The sequence below is a fragment of the Dermacentor variabilis genome, chromosome 1, assembly GCF_050947875.1.
Source record: "Dermacentor variabilis isolate Ectoservices chromosome 1, ASM5094787v1, whole genome shotgun sequence".
Classification (NCBI taxonomy): Eukaryota; Metazoa; Arthropoda; class Arachnida; order Ixodida; family Ixodidae; genus Dermacentor; species Dermacentor variabilis.
This window is the reverse complement of record NC_134568.1, coordinates 60,369,567-60,389,297: the sequence shown is the minus strand read 5'-3', so window position 1 is coordinate 60,389,297 and position 19,731 is coordinate 60,369,567. Positions and strand designations below refer to the sequence as shown.

General features: G+C 48.5%; 1 protein-coding gene across 1 annotated transcript in view; it reads right to left on the bottom strand.

Moving 5' to 3' along the window:
* The window catches only part of LOC142571338 (membrane metallo-endopeptidase-like 1), a 43,946-nt gene extending 24,426 nt beyond the window's left edge, over nt 1-19,520 (bottom strand). The window contains exons 1-2 of the mRNA XM_075679611.1: nt 19,463-19,520; nt 11,961-12,191 (exon numbers count right to left, since the gene is read on the bottom strand). Coding sequence (XP_075535726.1) covers nt 11,961-12,191; nt 19,463-19,485 — 254 coding nt within the window. The 5' untranslated portion in view covers nt 19,486-19,520. The remainder of the gene's footprint in view (nt 1-11,960; nt 12,192-19,462) is intronic.
* Nucleotides 19,521-19,731: the final 211 nt, after the last annotated feature.

The window sequence follows — 19,731 nt, the reverse complement described above, 5'->3', positions numbered from 1 at the left end:
GGGATGTAAAACAACCGGGGCGCGTGTTAGTGAGGACTGAAATGCGTGCTTTGCGTTCCTCAGGAGAATAGCGTCACGCCTCCGGAGCAGTGCGCAAGCATGGAAGGGTCGCGCTCACGTTTGGACCAAAGACTGTCACGCGCATTTTCTATCAAGTGATACTAAAAACGTCATCGACGCTTTGTTTCCATGTACAACACGCCTAAAATTAGCGTTTAGAGTGATATTAGGCATGTGTCACGGATCTCCTCCGGAGAACACTCTGGCCGAAAGAATGGACTAGGCGACAGGCGTACCCACACAGACGCGCATTTAATACAACCCACGTGAAACGAACAGCAGCACACAAACCTAACAAAACTAACACACACGGTACAAAAACTATCAGTACACACGAACCGGTAACATTGCCACTAGCGTTCTATTGAGAGTGGTTGGCGTTCGTGCTCACGTCTGGTTCGGTGCGTATGTGGCGTGGTGTGGGTCCCGTAGCCGGCGTCGGAGTGGCGTTCGACGTTTGAGGGCTGGCGTCGCTGGAGGCGTCGTTGGTAGCGTCGTACACGCTCCCGGTCCGAGCGCCCGTGGAGGTGTGGCCGATAATGTTGGCGTTGGGGCACCACCCGGAAGAGTAGTGACAGCGGTAGAGACACCCCTGGCCGTAGCAGGTGGTGGCGTCCTCCGTGGACTCCCCGGAACGGGCTCAGGAACGGCAGGAAGTCTGCGGAGCAAAGCCGTAGAACGCGAGCTCACCGGAGCACTAGCCGGCGTCGCTCTCTTCCGGTCGAACCGTCCCTCACCCGCCGAGTCTCCGCTGCTTTCTTCTCCCCCTGTGTCTCGCCCTTCCTCGCCCTTTTATAGCCTTCTTGTTAGTCCACGTAATCCTTCTCTTCGTCTTCTTCTCTTCTCCACCAATCGTCGCTTTCCATCTCACCGGAAACTTCTCCACCAATCATCTCTTGTCACCTCACTGGAAACTTCTTCTTTATCTTCTTTCGTCTTCGGTTAATCCACGTCATTCTTAACGCCATCCTCGTCGTCTTCTTGAAACCTTTCTTCGATCGTCTACCATTTTATTTCATCTTCCCTCTTATATGTGACAGCATGGACATTGTTTTAGAGTGTACAGGGTTTTTCAGCTATGAGTCGTGTAAAGCCTTAAAGAATCCGCGTGTGGGTTAGGAGAATGCAACCAACTTAGCATTGTTGAATGTCCTCTTGAGCAACTCATATTATTTCTTACAGTGAGCTTAGGCAACTATTTAACAATAATTATTTACCAACCTTTAAAGTATTGCTTTAATTGCAAAATCTATAATAAAGAAGCTAACGAGCCCATTGAGAAGTATCCAAGTAACTTCTTCCTATGATTATAGCTACTGTGGTTCTAAATTTTTGTGGGCTGCAAAGAAAGCGTAATATCTGAAAAAGGTACCATGTAACTAGGTGCTAGCGCGCAGCGACATTGGTGCCCGCAAACATGCGACCAACGAATGATCGATGCTGCACGCAGACCGAACGCATGAACAGGTCTTGAGGGACGGATATGCATCGACTACGATGGTCGTGGTTTCCACTTTAGTCGAAATATCTTGTCGGCTGAAGCTATGAAGCAAATGGAGTCGCGAGATATGCGATAAAAAGTTCGAAGCGCCGGGCGTCCGACCCGGCCTTCGGCACGGCAAGACGCCTCGGTTCCGGCACGTCGGACGCCGAATCGAACCGTCTGTCTCCCGCTTTAGTCGGGCCTGCCCAGAATGGTGCAGTCTCAGAAAATCGAGCATCACACTCACACGCGGTAACACGAGCCACCATATGTGCGCCCTTATCCTCCTTTTAGAGCGCAGCTCTTTGGCGTCCGTTCCTGGGTTTCGCGTCGTCGTCGTCGTCGGCCTCGTAACCAGCTCCGCCCCCCTTTCATCCCCCCAGCGCTAGCAGCGACCGACTGATACCGCTGGATGCCGCTGACGCCGCTAGAGAGTCAAGATAACGTGACTGCATAGAACACCGTCGCCGCCATGCAGAAAGAGGAGGAAAGGGTCCCCCCCCCTGTTCTTGTGTGGCGGATAGGGTGCTCTTCAGTTGCCGACGCGCCGGTTATTCGTTGTCCCTGAAACCAACTCCGCAGCTGGGGTTGACTCACTATCGGCGTCAGCGGCATCAGTCAGTCGCTGCTATCTCTTCCCTCCTCCCTTTATCGTGTTGTCCGCTTGCTGCGCGCGCTTCTGCCCCCATCGTTTGCCGCTGGGTGTACACGCCGCCCCCCTCCCCCCTCTTCCTGCGAGTCTCCGGTTGTCAAAGCGCCGGCTCGAACTTAATTCCTTTCTTCGCTCCTCCTCCAATGCAACCCCTGTGCGGTGGCAATCAGAGAGCCAGATCGGTGGCGGCGGATCTGTATATGTGCACCGCCCGAGCCGAAATTGCCGCTGCCGTTCGCCCTGTGCGGTGGCGATCAGAGAGCCAGATCGGTGGCGGCTTGACATAAAGACAAACAGCAATTTCCTAACACTTATGCGGGAGAACATCCCGTTCCTCTCGCTCGTAACGCGTCTCACGGCTGTGACAACCTCGCGAGGCACTTGTATACATCTCGTCTTTGAGAATCAAGCATTGGTGTACCAAGTCGAACATATATCAGTCTATTTCTCCGACCACAAAGCTTCCTTCATGACTGTCAAGAACTGTTAGTGGAGTCTTTGTTAAAGGAATACGTGTGAAAAATAAAAAAAAATTCTGTGATAGCGCATACATGTGTTGCTCGATTTCTTTGCCTCAATCTATCGAAAAGGTGAAACAGCTTATTTGCTGCGCTCAAACTTCGCATTAGGAAGTAACGTAATCGTCGGTAATTTTTTCTTTATTTTTTTGCGCTTGTTCCCTTAAACGGTCATTCACGCAACGCTCGGTTTAACCAATGTATAGCTGCCCAAAAGGGCTCAAGGGAATGGCATATGCAACCCCTCTGGAGTATTTAACAAAGGGCTTCTCATGCCTAGTGCGGGAGCCCCACCTGTTCTCACAGCAAACTCGAGAGCACAGCTCCGAAAGCTTGTTGGGCGCAGAAATAGCCGGAGGAATACCATGACGGTTAGCAGCCTTTTTAAGGTTGTGTGACACCTTGTGCACATAAGGTATAACCTCCAGTCTCACCTTCGGCCATTGGACCTCTGCTCTTGTCCATCGCGCTCCAAGCTTTACTTCTTGCAGTGCAGACTATGGTTTAGAGTTGACGACCATCAAACGGAAGCCAGCTGCCAAAAGGCGCCCAACTTAACTTGAGAAACTAGACCGCATTTGGGTGCACGCACGATTTTCGCAGAGCTGATTCCAAGCAAAGAATACCCACTGCTCGCTACACCCCCTTAGAATGTGCGGAATCATACGGCAGTAATTGCTGCAAAGTTCGCGGTTGATAGGCCCAGCAGCCGTGACTTCAAAAGACGGCTTTAAATTTAAGAACTGCAGGCCGGTGGCGTCACGAAGTTCATGCGTAAAAGCGAGCCTATGCCTTGGTTGTTAAAATCTTCTAAAATGAGAGCAGGGGATGTAAAGTCACCCTTATTGTTTAAAAGCACTAAAAAATCAACATATCTAAAAACCTTTAAAACTCGCCCCCCAGTAAAACCAAGCTCCAAAGACCTATAAACAAAAGCCAAAAAAACTTTTTAAAAATGTTGTTAAGAATGCAATTTGTTAAGCGTAATGACGTCATTAAGTATGTTTTCTTTCTGTTGACGAAGAAGCTCTATTCTACTCAATTCCTCAGGATAAGCTTCTGGCTTCCTTAAGGGAATGTAATGAGTACAATGGGATGTGGTCGACTTCCAGAACTTAGCCGGCCTTATTTAAGTGTGACTTTTATTCTTTTGAACGAGCAGCCTTATCTGCAACACAGGGGAGTGTGTATCGGTTCATGCGTCGCTCCTATCTCGTGCGACATTTTTGTTTTTCTTTTTCGGAGCACCTTTTAAAAAGTTCATAAGAATAAATTCATTGCGACAAGCAACAAGCAACTTTCTTGCGTAGCTACTTTTTTTTTGTACGTAGCGTAAAGCAGCGAAAAAATAAAAATAAAGAAGATCCTGACACAAAGACACACTTGGTGAGGCACGCAAGCCCGGCGGATCGCAAAGAGCTGCGAAAAAGGAAACAGGCCGCAAACAATTCACTCTGGCGCTTCAGCATTAACATCCGCATTACCTTGCCTCAGTGAAACACTTCTTTATAACAGCAAACACTGTTTTCCTTTTCTCTGCCGTCGCACATGACGTCTTCAGATAGAAAACTGCATGAGGCGAATTCATTAAGAAAGTCACTCTACAAAGCCACCAATCAGAGCGCATCTTTGCCATTGTCTCCATGAGCTCCTCCTCCTCCCCCTTCCCCTCTTTCTTAATTTTATTCCTCAACCTATGGTAGGTCCTCTGCAGAATGAAGGCCTCTCCCCGTGATCTCCAGTTACCCCTGTCTTTATGTGGTGTTGCGTTTCGCCTGCGACACGTGGTTTTGCCGGCGCCAACTGCGGCGGGGCGGCAGACATTTTGGCCCGATCGTCGTCACCGCAACACTCATCGCCAGGTGTTTCCAGGCGCGTCTGCGGCGATGCGACCGCCTAGGGATTTCGTTCCAGTCATTGTGCCCGAAACAGGCGAGGCCAAAGCAGGGATCTCCTTCCAGTTATTGGGCCCGAAACAGGCGATGCCAAAGCAGGGATCTCGTTCCAGTTATTGGGCCCGAAACAGGCGATGCCAAAGCAGGGATCTCGTTCCAGTCATTGTGCCCGAAACAGGCGATGCCAAAGCAGGGACCATCTTCTCGTTACAGTCATTGTGTCCGACCGGCAGCGCCACGACAGTGTGCTGCGCAGCGCCACGACCAGGTGCTACGAGATCGTGCGCAGCGCCACGACATGGTGCTACGGCATCGCTACGACAGTGTGCGTCACCATTAGCCCATTGTACATTCACGTGCTCGTCTTTTGAGGGGTTCCTTCTTGCCCTCAACTGCGAGAGTATAAAAACAGCTGCCCCCGGACGCCAGGGAGGGCTCCGATTTCTTCCGTTGAGTGAAGTGCTCTCCCGTCTCTCTACTTCGGTCAAACCTGACCGCCAACTCTTTGCGATGTTAAAATAAACAAGTTGTTTCGTTGTTACCTGTCGACTCATGCTTTGCCGGGACCTTCGGATGCTTGCAGTTGTACCCCAGGCCGCCAGGCCAACGCTACCCTTGGGGCTTGCGACCCAGGTACAACCACGGGCGTCAGCGCCGAGTTCCCAACAGATCGTACCAGCAGTCAGATCCAAACATCTGGTTGCCAGCGGTGAGATCGCCTACGACTTCAAACAACTGTCTGCCAGCGGCGAGATCGCGACAACGGAGGCCAGCAGCGAAGAGATGCAGTTGACAGTATGCTGAGCAGCTCAACGACGATCCGGGAGCAGTGCAACGAGCCCTGTGTGACGACTGGTTGCCTGCAGCGGAACGACTGCGCGGAATTCCTGCCTGCGAGGTTTGGTGAGTGCGGGACTTTCTTCTTCTGAGCGTTGCCAGGCTTTTTGTTAGTGTCAGAAACAGAGCTGGTAATTGTGGTTGTCGTTGCTGCCGGGTTAGTTTGCGGCAAGACAATAGTAAGCAGTAGAGAAAGCAGCATTCAGAGCAGCCATGGATTTGAAGTCGTTGCGCAAACCGAAATTGTTGGAGCTTGCAAGAGAGTTGGGTCTGGATGTCTCAGACAAACTAAGAAAACCAGAACTGCTAAAGGCTATTCTTGAGTTAGAGGCTGAGGATGACGAGCTGTCGGAATGCCTTGAGACTATTGAAGAGAGCAGAAAGAAAAAGAAGAGCGCGAACACGCTTTGGAAATGAAGCGTCTCGAGGTAGAGATGGAACGCGCTCGTAATGGAAGTCAGGCACACGGTGCAGGAGAACGCGTATTGTTCAAAATGACTGACCTGATGCGGCCGTTTAAGCTTGGAGAGGACATTGGTTTGTTCCTGGTTAACTTTGAGCGAACGTGCGAGAAGCAGGGGTTCTCTCGGGAAACGTGGCCACAGCGCTTGCTCACTTTGTTACCCGGCGAGGCGGCCGACGTAGTCGCTCGCTTGGATAGAGAGGAAGCAGAGGATTTCGACAAAGTAAAATCGAGTCTGCTGAAAAAGTACCGGCTGTCTGCGGAGGCGTTCCGTCGGAAGTTTCGGGAAAATGAGAAAGGCAGAAGTGAGTCATATACAGAGTTTGCGTATAGGCTTATGTCAAACATGCAGGAGTGGCTCAAAGAAGAGAAAGCGTTTGGTGACCACGATAAAGTTCTGCAGTGTTTCGGGCTAGAACAGTTTTATAGTTGGTTACCGGAGAACGTGCGATACTGGGTCTTGGATAGGCCAGACGTTTGTACGGTGGCTAAAGCCGCTGAGCTAGCCGAGGAGTTTGTGACGCGTCGAGCTCGCGGAGCTAAGGACGGTCAAAAGGGTGAATTTGGCTCCAAGTCTGAGAGGCCAAGGTTCACGCCCATGAGATTTAAGGGGGACACGCGTAGTGAGGATGCGAGTGAAAGCAATCCGACCAAACGTAAAGAGACGGCAGCCGAAGCCGAACGCAGAAAGCGGTTCGAGATGAGGCGAGCGGGCGTTTGTTATACGTGCCAGAAGCCGGGTCACTTTTCGGCGCAGTGTCCGGAAACAACACCAAAAGTTGTGTTTTTTTCAATAGGCAGCACTGACGAGAACATGAAGCTTCTTGAGCCTTACATGCGAGACCTCCTCGTAAACGGGAAAGAGTGCCGAGTGCTTCGCGATTCCGCAGCTACGATGGATGTAGTTCACCCGTCTTACGTAGAACCCCATATGTTCACGGGCGAGTGCGCGTGGATCAAGCAAGCCGTGGAAGCTCATAGCGTGTGTCTGCCGGTAGCAAAGGTGCTTATTGAAGGACCTTTCGGAGCGCTTGAGACGGAGGCGGCAGTGTCATCTGTGCTGCCACCCCAGTACCCGTACCTATTTTCAAACAGGTCCGATCACCTCCTGCGCGAGAAGGGGCTTTTGTTTGGTGAAGCTAGTGTTCAGGCCTTAACCAGATCGAAGGTTCGGGAGCTCGCTGCAAAGGCGGTAGTTGCGGGGCCGACGTTATCAAACAACGAAAAAGGGTCAGAGGCGCAGCAAGCTGATATTCAGAGCACGCCCGAACTGAATAAAATTGAGTCTGTAGCGTTGAAGGCGCCAGATACTGGAGAGGAAATGCCCGACACGGGAAAGTTAGAAGAGCTATCTACTGATTTGCTCATCGCGCCTACGTCAGACGGACTTGATAGGTTGCTAAAAGTCAGCCGGTCGGCTTTGATAGCCGAGCAAAAAAAGGATGGCAGCCTGGAAAACGTGCGCTGCAATGTCAAAGAAGGTATCGCCAGGAAAACTGCGCGTTTTGTGGAAAGAGGTGGAGTCCTGTACCGGAAGTATCTAGACCGCCGAGGAGTGGAGTTCGATCAGCTGGTCGTGCCTCAATGCTATCGTCAGGATCTGTTGCGCTTGTCACATGGGGGTTCGTGGTCCGGACACCTAGGAGTTAAGAAAACTAAGGACCGTCTCTTGCAAGAGTACTATTGGCCAGGGTGTTTTCGGGACGCAGACCATTTCGTGAGGACATGTGACACTTGTCAGCGGGTGGGCAAACCAGGGGACAAATCGAGGGCGCCGTTGAAATTGGTACCTATCATTACGGAGCCTTTTAGACGGCTCGTTATTGATACAGTGGGACCTCTGCCGGTAACAGCCACGGGGTACAGACACATTTTGACTGTGATCTGCCCAGCGACAAAGTTCCCTGAAGCAGTGCCGCTTAAAGAACTCAGCTCAGTTGAGATAGTTAATGCACTACTGTCCATATTTGCGCGAGTTGGTTTTCCTGCAGAAATTCAATCAGATCAGGGCACAGTGTTTACTAGCGCTTTGACGACAACTTTTCTCGAAAGGTGTGGGGTAAAGCTGCTACACAGCTCAGTGTACCACCCACAGTCGAATTCCGTTGAGAAGCTCCACTCCGTCATGAAGCGCGTGTTGAGAGCCTTGTGTTTTGAACATCAAACTGACTGGGAGCTGTGTCTGCCTGGGGTGATGTTTGCTTTAAGGACCGCGCCGCATGCGGCTACGGGGTTTTCGCCAGCTGAACTGGTGTACGGTCGCTCGCTTCGATCTCCGCTTCGCATGCTTCGAGAATCATGGGAAGGTAGGGGCGACGACCCAGTCGTGGTGGAGTACGTGCTTAAGCTCCTCGAACGCTTAAGAAGGGCACAGGAGTTGTCAGGTGAAGCAATGACAAAGGCCCAGCAGAGGGCCAAGGTTTATTATGATCGGACAGCCAGGGCCCGTCGTTTTGAGGTTGGCGATGAGGTCATGATATTGCGCACATCGCTAAACAACAAACTAGACGTGCAGTGGGAGGGCCCAGCGCGAATTGTTCAGAAACTGTCGGACGTTAACTACGTGGTAAGTCTGCCAGGAAAGCGGAAAGCACAGCAAGTTTACCACTGTAATCTGCTCAAACCTTATAGACAAAGGGAAGCAGTGGTGTGCATGATGGTAAACGTTCCTGAAGAGCTTCCGGTCGAGCTTCCGGGACTAGGCTCAGTGACGAACAGGGAAGACACCGGTCAAGTCATTAGTGACCTTATCAGTAAAGCACCGCTGTCGCCTGAGCAGAAAACCGAACTACACCAGCTATTACAAGAGTTTCAAGGTCTGTTCTCTGAGAGGCCTGGTAGGACTTCTGTACTTACTCATGATATAGAACTTACCTCCACAGAGCCAGTACGATCCAAGGCGTATCGGGTGTCACCCCGCCAGAGCGATATTATGGAGGCTGAGGTAAAGAAAATGCTACAGCTCGGTGTTATTGAGGCAGGTGAGAGTGATTATACCTCCCCTTTGATTTTAGTTGAGGTACCGGGCAAGGAACCTCGTCCTTGCGTCGACTACCGCAGGCTTAATTCCATCACTAAGGATCAAATTTATCCGATCCCTAACATCGAGGAGCGCCTTGAGAAAGTTAGTAGCGCTCAGTTTATTTCCACCCTAGATCTTGTCAGGGGTTATTGGCAGGTTCCACTTACAGAAGAGGCTAGTAGGTATGCGGCGTTCATTTCACCAATGGGAACATTCCGTCCTAAAGTGTTGAGTTTTGGTTTGAAGAACGCGCCATACTGTTTTTCAAGTCTCATGGATAAAGTGTTGCGGGGACAGCAAGAATTCGCTTTACCGTATCTAGACGACGTAGCGATATTCTCCGCATCCTGGTCTGAGCATATGACACACTTGCGGGCAGTGCTAACCCGCCTGCGCGAAGCAGGCTTGACAGTAAAGGCTCCTAAGTGCCAGTTAGCACAGGCCGAGGTTGTCTACCTCGGTCACGTGATTGGTCAGGGTCGTCGCCGCCCCTCTGAAATAAAAGTGGCCGCTGTGCGAGACTTTCCGCAACCGCGCACAAAGACCGATATTCGGTCGTTCTTAGGTGTCGCCGGCTACTATCAGAGGTACATCCCTAGGTACTCTGATATCGCGGCTCCCCTGACGGATGCTCTAAGAAAGACAGAGCCTCAAACAGTCGCCTGGGACGAGACAAAGGAAAGAGCTTTTAGCGCCCTAAAGAGTGCCCTAACAAGCCAGCCTGTGCTACGATCGCCAGACTATACAAAAGGGTTCATTGTTCAGTGCGATGCTAGTGAGCGAGGCATGGGCGTTGTACTGTGCCAACGGGAAAATGGAGAAGTAGAACACCCCGTCCTGTATGCTAGTCGTAAGCTGACCAGTCGTGAGCAGGCGTATAGCGCCACCGAGAAAGAGTGTGCATGTCTCGTGTGGGCCGTTCAGAAATTGTCATGCTATCTAGCCGGCTCGAGGTTTATCATTGAGACGGATCACTGCCCTCTCCAATGGCTGCAGACCATCTCTCCCAAAAATGGCCGCCTCCTGCGCTGGAGCCTCGCTTTACAACAATATTCCTTTGAGGTGCGTTACAAAAAGGGGAGTCTCAACGGTAACGCCGATGGCTTAAGTCAAAGCCCCTAACGTAGGAATCAGCCTCAAAATTGTTTGTTACTGATGTTTTTCTTCCTGAGGCAGGATTTTTTTTAACATATTGCTTTTGTTTAGTGTTTCAAAGTGATGATATGCTTTCTAGTGCAATTTTTCAATTTGTGGACGCGTTCTGAGTGATGCTAGACTACTGTAAGGAACTAGGCAGTGGTATAAAAAGGGGAAAGAGCCTGGCAGGGCTTAGTGAGGGTTGTGCCGTGCTTGCTGACTGAGCGGTTGAGTTTTCAGCGTAGTTCTAACGCTTGCCGGGAACGAGAACAAAAATGTGAACTCTCCCGAAGTCACTTTGCAGTGTCCCGTGCGAACCTGAACGAGAGAACGAGGCCTTCTCTGTGCGCTGCGCTCAAGAAACGTCAAGGGACGCCCGACTTCGGTTATGAGCATCATCGAGCGACATCCCTCCGGACAGCGGATGCAGTCCCCTGTCCATCGGGATCTCCTTTCCCCGGCGGGGCGGTCTGTTGCGTTTCGCCTGCGACACGTGGTTTTGCCGGCGCCAACTGCGGCGGGGCGGCAGACATTTTGGCCCGATCGTCGTCACCGCAACACTCATCGCCAGGTGTTTCCAGGCGCGTCTGCGGCGATGCGACCGCCTAGGGATTTCGTTCCAGTCATTGTGCCCGAAACAGGCGAGGCCAAAGCAGGGATCTCCTTCCAGTTATTGGGCCCGAAACAGGCGATGCCAAAGCAGGGATCTCGTTCCAGTTATTGGGCCCGAAACAGGCGATGCCAAAGCAGGGATCTCGTTCCAGTCATTGTGCCCGAAACAGGCGATGCCAAAGCAGGGACCATCTTCTCGTTACAGTCATTGTGTCCGACCGGCAGCGCCACGACAGTGTGCTGCGCAGCGCCACGACCAGGTGCTACGAGATCGTGCGCAGCGCCACGACATGGTGCTACGGCATCGCTACGACAGTGTGCGTCACCATTAGCCCATTGTACATTCACGTGCTCGTCTTTTGAGGGGTTCCTTCTTGCCCTCAACTGCGAGAGTATAAAAACAGCTGCCCCCGGACGCCAGGGAGGGCTCCGATTTCTTCCGTTGAGTGAAGTGCTCTCCCGTCTCTCTACTTCGGTCAAACCTGACCGCCAACTCTTTGCGATGTTAAAATAAACAAGTTGTTTCGTTGTTACCTGTCGACTCATGCTTTGCCGGGACCTTCGGATGCTTGCAGTTGTACCCCAGGCCGCCAGGCCAACGCTACCCTTGGGGCTTGCGACCCAGGTACAACCACGGGCGTCAGCGCCGAGTTCCCAACAGATCGTACCAGCAGTCAGATCCAAACAGTGGCTAACTTCATCCTGTGACATCACATTTTCTTATCTCATCACAAACGCTAATTATCTGCCACACTATTTTGAGCTTCCCTTCTCTTGGCGCCCGTTGTCACTGCGATAGAACACCGGTTATGTTCTACGCATTACATATGACGTGCCAAATTCCACTTCTTCATCTTAATCTCAACGAGCATATGATCAGCTACACCCATTTGCTCTCTAGTCCATATCGCCATGTCCTTGTCTTTGTATTACAGCTATTATAGCCCCTCCTAATTGTTGTTGTTGTTGTTGAGGTGATGGCGGTCGTTGTTGCCGTCCAAGTTTGAGCCTCATAGCTTAGTGCTTGTAATATAGACTGCCGGAATACTTTTCGTTTGGACGTGTCAGTAAGCTCCCGTTAATCAGTTTATTCTTATTATCAGGATTCCATGTGAAGAGTTGGTCTATATAAATGCACCCTAGCACAGCTTCAAAAAGCTCACTGCCAATCGCGAACTCCTGACCTGACGTATTAGTTACCGGTCGACAGGCAACTCAAGTCCCAGCAGCACAAGTTAGAGAAAGTGAATAGAAGAAAAGGCTCTGCCATGATGAACGCACCGGTTCAGCTGGTGGGGCTCGTGCAACGAGGCGAACGAGTACGGGAACACGCGCAGCTTGCCGATCTTGTCGATCAACCTCGCCTCGCTTGGCCTGCCTTCCCTGGGGAGCGCTGACACGAACTCCTTGGTTGCCTGGGTGACTGCCTGGACTATGCTTTCCATCTCTTCCACGTCCTTTTTGATGATCGCTGCGTGCAGGTACAGGTGCTCTACGGCGAAGGGCATCAGCCTGCGGTACAGAGCGCGGACTGAACACCGCTGACAGGCGCTGTAGTTGGAAACTGACGCGCTGCGATACCACGCTATGCTCAACTGCGTTATCAAATCCTTTTACGTTTGCACATTCGTTCCGAAGAAACGTACGGAGAGGACTAATTTGAGAAGAAACGGCTAATCGATATTCCAATAACGATTACACCACAGATTGCAGCTGCAGTGCAAGATGGTAACCATACGCGTATCTCCCGGCTGGAGGGGTGCACTTGCTTTCTTCGCTGTCAGAAGTGGTGTAGCAAAGTAGGCCATTTGCCCCGTCACCTTCTAAACTGGGCACTGTCGACTGCAGACTGTAAATTCAAACAAAAACAACCGCTGAGGCAAATATTTCCTTCTGAATAGCACCCACGTAAATGTGCTTTTCTTTTTCCTGCGCATTCCCTGCTTAAGCAGCGACGATTCTCTTTCGGGCCTCAGCGCAACGCACACAGTAGCAGATGACGCGCTGCCGGCCGCACTAAGCGAGGCAGAGGATGCTATCGCGGGACAGTCCAAAGCAAGTTTCACCGCTTGCATTATCCAATGATTTTTTTTTTGACCATCTAACCTAACCACATCTGAAAACTCAAAATCAGCTCTGTCTTTTATCGTTTAATGATCTTGAATCATTGTTGCCATTGCAGATTTTTTTCCCTAGATTTGGCGACTTGTCATAGCGACAAAGATTTCTATTTAGAGTCCGGCGACTTTTTTTGGCGTCTAGAGTGGACAACTGCTCACATTTTGACTACATCGAAGTTGGGAAACTAGCTTTAAAACGGGCCTTCTAAACGTACTTCATTATTCAAAAGCTACATGTTAGCGCCTGAAACCCGCTGTACGAGACATATGCTCCATGACGATGATGAAGCAACGGTTGACTTCACATTGGTAGTCTTCACATTGTGATTGTGTTTCACAGCATAATGGTCAGCCACAAACTACACAATGTTTTCACAAAATTTGTGTATTACAGCGAAGCTGTATACCTCTACCGTCCAAGGAAATTTTCCTGTCGTTGTAGTAAGCAAAAAACTCCCCCATATGTGGGCCGATTCTAGAAATAGTGCAATGCCCGGCTGATCCGCGGCGGAGGTGAAGCAGGCGTTAAGCCCTCCCCATACGTGGGAAAAATATAGGAATTGCGTATCAAGCTACAGAACAGGTATTCGGCTTTAACTCTGGAAGAGGACCTTAGTGTTGAAACAATGAACGACACTCTTATGGGCATCATTAAGGCGTGTGCAATAGAAGTCGGTGGTAACTCAGTTAGACAGGATACCAGTAATCTATCGCAGGAGACGAAAGATCTGATCAAGAAACGCCAATGTATGAAAGCCTCTAACCCTACAGATAGAATAGAACTGGCGGAACTTTCCAAGTTAATCAACAAGCGTAAGACAGCTGACATAAGGAAGTATAATATGGATAAACTTGAACATGCTCTCGGGAACTGAGGAAGCCTAAAAGCAGTGAAGAAGAAACTAGGAATAGGCAAGAATCAGATGTACGCGTTAAGAGACAAAGCCGGCAATATCATTACTAATATGGATGAGATCGTTCAAGTGGCTGAGGAGTTCTATAGAGATTTATAGAGTACCAGTGGCACCCACAACGATAATGGAAGAGAGAATAGTCTAGAGGAATTTGAAATCCCACAATTAACGCCGGAAGAAGTAAAGAAAGCCTTGGGAGCTACGCAAAGGGGGAAGGCAGCTGGGGAGGGTCAGGTAACAGCATATTTGTTGAAGAATGATGGTCAGATTCTTCTAGAAGAACTAGCCACCCTGTATACGCAATGCCTCATGACCTCGAGCGTACCGGAACCTTGGAAGAACGCTAACATAATCTAATCCATAAGAAAGGGGACGCCAAAGACTTGAAAAATTATAGATCGATCAGCTTACTGTCCGTTGCCTACAAAGTATTTACTAAGGTAATCGCAAATAGAGTAAGGAACACCTTAGACTTCTGTCAACCAAAGGGCCAGGCAGGATTCCGTAAGGGCTACTCAACAATAAATCATATTCACACTATCAATCAGGTGATAGAGAAATGTGCAGAATATAACCAACCATTATTTATAGCTTTCATTGATTACGAGAAAGCGTTTGATTCAGTCGAAACGTCAGCCGTCATGGAGACATTGCGGAATAAGGGTATAGACGAGACATATGTAAAAATACTGAACGATATCTATAGCGGCTCCACAGCCACCGTAGTCCTCCATAAAGAAAGCAACAAAATCCCAATAAAGAAAGGCGTCAGGCAGGGACATATGATCTCTCCAATGCTATTCACTGCGTGTTTACAGGAGGTATTCAGAGACCTGGATTGGGAAGAATTGTGAATTGGAGAATGCCGTAGTAACTTGTTATTCGGTGATGATATTGCCTTGCTTAGTATCTCAGGTTACCAATTGCAATGCATGCTCACTGACCTGGAGAGGCAAAGCAGAAGAGTGGGTCTAAAAATTAATCTGCAGAAAACTAATGTTTAGCAGTCTCGGAAGAGAACAGCAATTTACCATAGGTAGCGAGGCACTGGAAGTGGGAAGGGGATACATCTACTTAGGGCAGTTAGTGACCGCGGATCGGGATCATGAGACGGAAATAACCAGAAGAATAAGAATGGGCTGGGATGCGTTTGGCAGGCATTCTGAGATCATGAACAGGAGGTTGCCATTATCCCTCAAGAGAAAAGTGTTTAATAGCTGTGTCTTACCAGTACTCACCCACGGGGCAGAAACCTGGAGGCTTACGAAAAGGGTTCTACTCAAATTGAGGACGACGCAACGAGCTATGGAAAGAAGAATGATAGGTGTAACGTTAAGGGATAAGAAAAGAGCAGATTGGGTGAGGGAACAAACGCGAGTGAATGACAGCTTAGTTGAAATCAAGAAAAAGAAATTGGCATGGGCAGGACATGTAATGAGGAGGGAAGATAACCGATGGTCATTAAGGGTTACGGACTGGATTCCAAGGGAAGGGAAGCGCAGCAGGGGGCGGCAGAAAATTAGGTGGGCGGATGAGTTTAAGAAGCTTGCAGGGACGACATGGCCACAATTAGTACATGACCGGGGTAGTTGGAGAAGTATGGGAGAGGCCTTTGCCCTGCAGTGGGCGTAACCAGGCTGTTGTTGATGATGATACGTGGGCCGATCTTGAAGATAGTTCAATACCGGCCTGACCCGCGGCGGAGGTGAAACAGGCGTTAAGCACTCCACATACGTGGGCCGATCCCGAAAATAGTGCAATGCCGGCCCGACTCGCGGTTGAGGTGGATCAGGCGTTAAGCACTCTCATACGTGAGCCGATCCCGAAAATAGTGCAATGCTGGTCCAACCCGCGGCGGAGGAGAAGCAGCTGGGCGTTAAGCACTCCCAATACGTGGGCCGATCTCGAAGACAGTGCAATGCCGGGCCGATCCGCGGCGGAGGTGCAGTTCGCCATTAAGGGGCCCACATACACAGCTTCACTGGTCGTCCTTCTTGACAGAGTGGAAACGCACTGCTATTTTTTTATTCTTTACAAAACCGATTTGTATGGGCTGAAACTTTGCGGGTTCTTCGTCATCACTAAATGCATTCGATCGGTGGACCGATTTGCTGTCTTCGACTGAAATGTGTTCATGTTTGTTTCTACGCGTGTGACATCATGCTTGTTAACTTAGTTAGTATGCCTATGTTTACAACTTTATATGGCCGATAAAACTACTGCCCTTACTTATTATAGCTGTCCACTAACCTGCTATTGTAATCGATGGTTCGCCTTTCGGGCGAAAATGCGACTTTTTGCAAGGTAATTAATGGGCACTACAACACTAATACATCAAAAGTAATCTATTTGTCATCATGATATATGCCACCAGACAAAGGCAAAATTTAACATAACTCCCTTGCGCACATGCGTTAATTGCTTCAAATACTACTTTTTTCGCACGGTGTTAGCGAGTGGGGCAGTAACTAATCTCCAAACGGGTGTCATTCAGAAAATTTATTCCAAGCAGATACGCCTTGAAAACTCACCGGCTACGAACCGTAGATTGCAATATGTACCGTAAATTAAGAAATTCATTAGGAATTTTCTTAAATTAATCGGTAAATGTGTTTCTTTTTCGTTTGGCAGCGGTGCGACACAGCCACACGAGTTGATTTTCCTACTCTTTGGAGCTTGACTGCAGTGGCTGGAGACTTCATCGCATGTTTGCTTTTCCGCTGGTCAAGATTTCGCCAAGGGACGGATAACAATTTACTAAATAAGAAATCGACGTCACCGCCTGCTATCAGCCTGAATATACTGCCTTCATACTGAGCATGCGGCTATATCAGCCCCACTTGGATCAGCTTTAAAAGGACTCTGCTACTACCGGGAACGTTTCATTCGGCAGCCGTGCGACACAGTCCCACGGGTTGATTTTCCTGCTCTTTGCAGGTAAGCTGAACTCTTTTACTTGTTTTTCACGCCTGTTTCGTTTCGCACTGCTGCCGTACACAGCTCTTGTACCACTAGCCGAAACTGTTGCTGCCTTTTGTTATTCTCTTGGTGTTACCAGTTGTCTCTTTCAACCCTATTTTCAGTTTCTTTTTGATAAATGTCGCCCTCAAGGGGGAAGCGCGAGGAAACAGACCACCCTGACAGTTCGCGACAAGAGCTGGTAAACTTCAGAAAGGAAGTCCTTGCTGAATATAAAAGGCTCAAGAAAAGCGTCCAATGCTGTAGCGATACCTGTGATACAGTGGTCGAATGTCACAAAGAAGTCAAAGAACATATGAAAGACATTGAGTCACATAGAACTAGTAACGAAGCCCTGTAGGAGGAAAACCAGCAGCAGACAGTGAACCTGCTAATTTCGTCATGAGGTTGGTTGAGTTTGTTGGCGAGCCTGTGACAAAAGGCGACATCGACATTTGTCATAAAGTGCCAGCTGCAAAACAAAGTTAAAAAAAAGACATTTTCGTAAGGTTTGTGAGGGGAGAAAAGCGAAATTCACTCCTTGCGAAAACAAAGAAAACGCGGATTACGACAGTTGTGCTGGGGCACAAAAAAGCGAGTGCTCTCTACATAAATGAGCATCTAACCCCACAGAAGAAGCAGATACTTGGCGCTGCGATAGCAAAGAAAAAATCAGGTAGGGTGGAAGTAGGTGTGGACCAAGGATGGGAAAGTTTTCGCACATCGGGAAGATAGCTCCCCTGTACTCCGGCTTATCTGTCTGATGACGTACAGCTCATGACTGTTTTGTAGTCCTGCGCGCTGTCTTGTAGTCCTATGTTTATGTCTTTATTGTAGATGCGCCACGATGACTGTTGCAATAGCAAACCTAAAAACACTTCGAAACAAGAACTCCTTATCCTTCCTTCGCCTTAATGCGCGATCAATGGAAAATAAGCATGATGATATGGATTCGCTCATTGATTCTACCGGTGTTCATTTTGACGCCATAATGGTCTCAGAAACTTGTTGCACACGACACACTGTTCCATTTAAGTGTACTGGTTATCAAACTTTTGTACTGAACCGTTGGCAACGGTGGGCGGCGACGTGTTACTGTTGGTTTGTCGCGCACACGAAGTGCAAATTTTAGAGGAATTATCATTCTCAGATAATGATATATGTGGTTTACTGGCCTCCAAAGGCTCGTTGTCATGTCTTTCATAATTTTTTTAGAGAATGTTAGAACTTGTGTCACAAAATAAGTATGCACTGTTTCGGATCGGTGGCCAGAACATAGATATGTTATCTGTTTCCAATATTAGTAGTGATTTTTTGTCAATCCTCACATCTAGCGGCTTTAATAATGCTATAAATGAGCCGACCCGCATCACTGATAAAACAGACAGCCTTCTTGATCTCTTATTACCAATGCGTACAGTGAAATTGTGTCAAGTGCAACACTTCTTTGTGATATTAGTGGCCATCTTCCTATCTTTGTTTTTATTTCTGATGGAAACGAAGCAAAGCGTGAACGAAGCACTCCTATACGCTCGCAGAATGTTGCTGATCGTTCCCTGGAAAGCTTTCGAACAGAAGTTCAGAATCATGATTGCAGCCACGTTATGTTGTATACTGATGCATATAGCATGCACGAAGTGTTTATGGTGGACTTTAAAGCTATCTATAAATGAAAATTTTCGCGATATCGTACACAGGAGATGTAAAAAATATTGCAAACCATGTACAAACAGTTATATTCGCAGGCAGATAAGCTTAAAAAACAGCATGTACTGGGAATTTGTGAAAACCAAAGATATCGGCAAATTTAAAGCTTTCAAGCTCTCAAGGTAAACTAAAAGCAGCGAAAGAAGAGTATTATCAAGCATATATTTTAACGATGTGGTGAATAATTCCGCTTTGTTCTGAAAGCAACTGAACCACCTTATAAAACATGCTGATATAACTAACGTTGATAACATTCTCGTGAACAACAGTTGTGTTGTAGCCGTTGGAGCGCCTGGAAGTTTTACCACGGAAAATACTCCTTCGATTCACAAAACAGCAAACATTTATGGCAGCACGGTGTTTTTTCCCACGAGTTAGAATGAAATTAAAAATGTGTTTCATAGCCTGAAACATTCTAAGTCGCGTGATGCAAATGGCATGCAAATTAGGGCAATCAAATGTACTATGGACACAATTGCGCCAATTTTAGCTGAAATTTATAACTTATCTCTAGAACAAAGTTGCTTTACGAAGGAAAGGCAGATTACAAAGATGGTAGCAATCTACAAGGGGGAAAACAAAAATGACAAATAATTTAGCCCACTTTCCATATTACCGGTAATTTCAAAGGGCTTAGAAAAAATAATGCACAAGCAATTGTATGTTTTTTTAGACAAACACTCGCTTATCTCGACAGCACAATACGGTTTCCTGGAATGCAAGTAAACGGAATTGACCTTATTCACACAAAAGGAGTTTATAACTACGCCGCTTGATGCAAAACAGGTAGCCTTAGGTATATGTCTAGATCTTACAAAAGCATTCGATTGCGTTCACCATATTGGACTTCTAGCTATGCTTAAGTAACACGGAGGTCGTGTTCATGCAAACAAGTTTATGTCCTCCTATCTCCAGAATCGTTTCAGTACGTTAGCCATAACTGTTCGAACTCGAAAATAAAACCTATCCCACACGGTATGCCACAAAGGAGCATTCTCCGGCCACTTCTTTTTCTACTTTATATGAATTGATATTTTTTCCACAACTGAAAATATTGCTACGAATGAAGAATGGGTTTACTTACAGTGGGAATGGTAGACAAGACATGGGACGGACCGAAACAGCCGATCACTCCGAAAACCTGGCGCCACTTCTTCTTTCTCTTCCACGCTCTTCCGATGCGGCGTTGCATTTTCCTCCGGGGCAGATGAAGCTCACCGAGCGAGTCAGAGTGCGCGTTGATGGTACGGTTTCAATCGTGCGATGTGCACAACTTGCGTCTTGCGTGAACGGTGGTTATCAGCCGTCACTGTAGCGATGACATAGGTCACGTCACTCAAGCATTTGAGAATG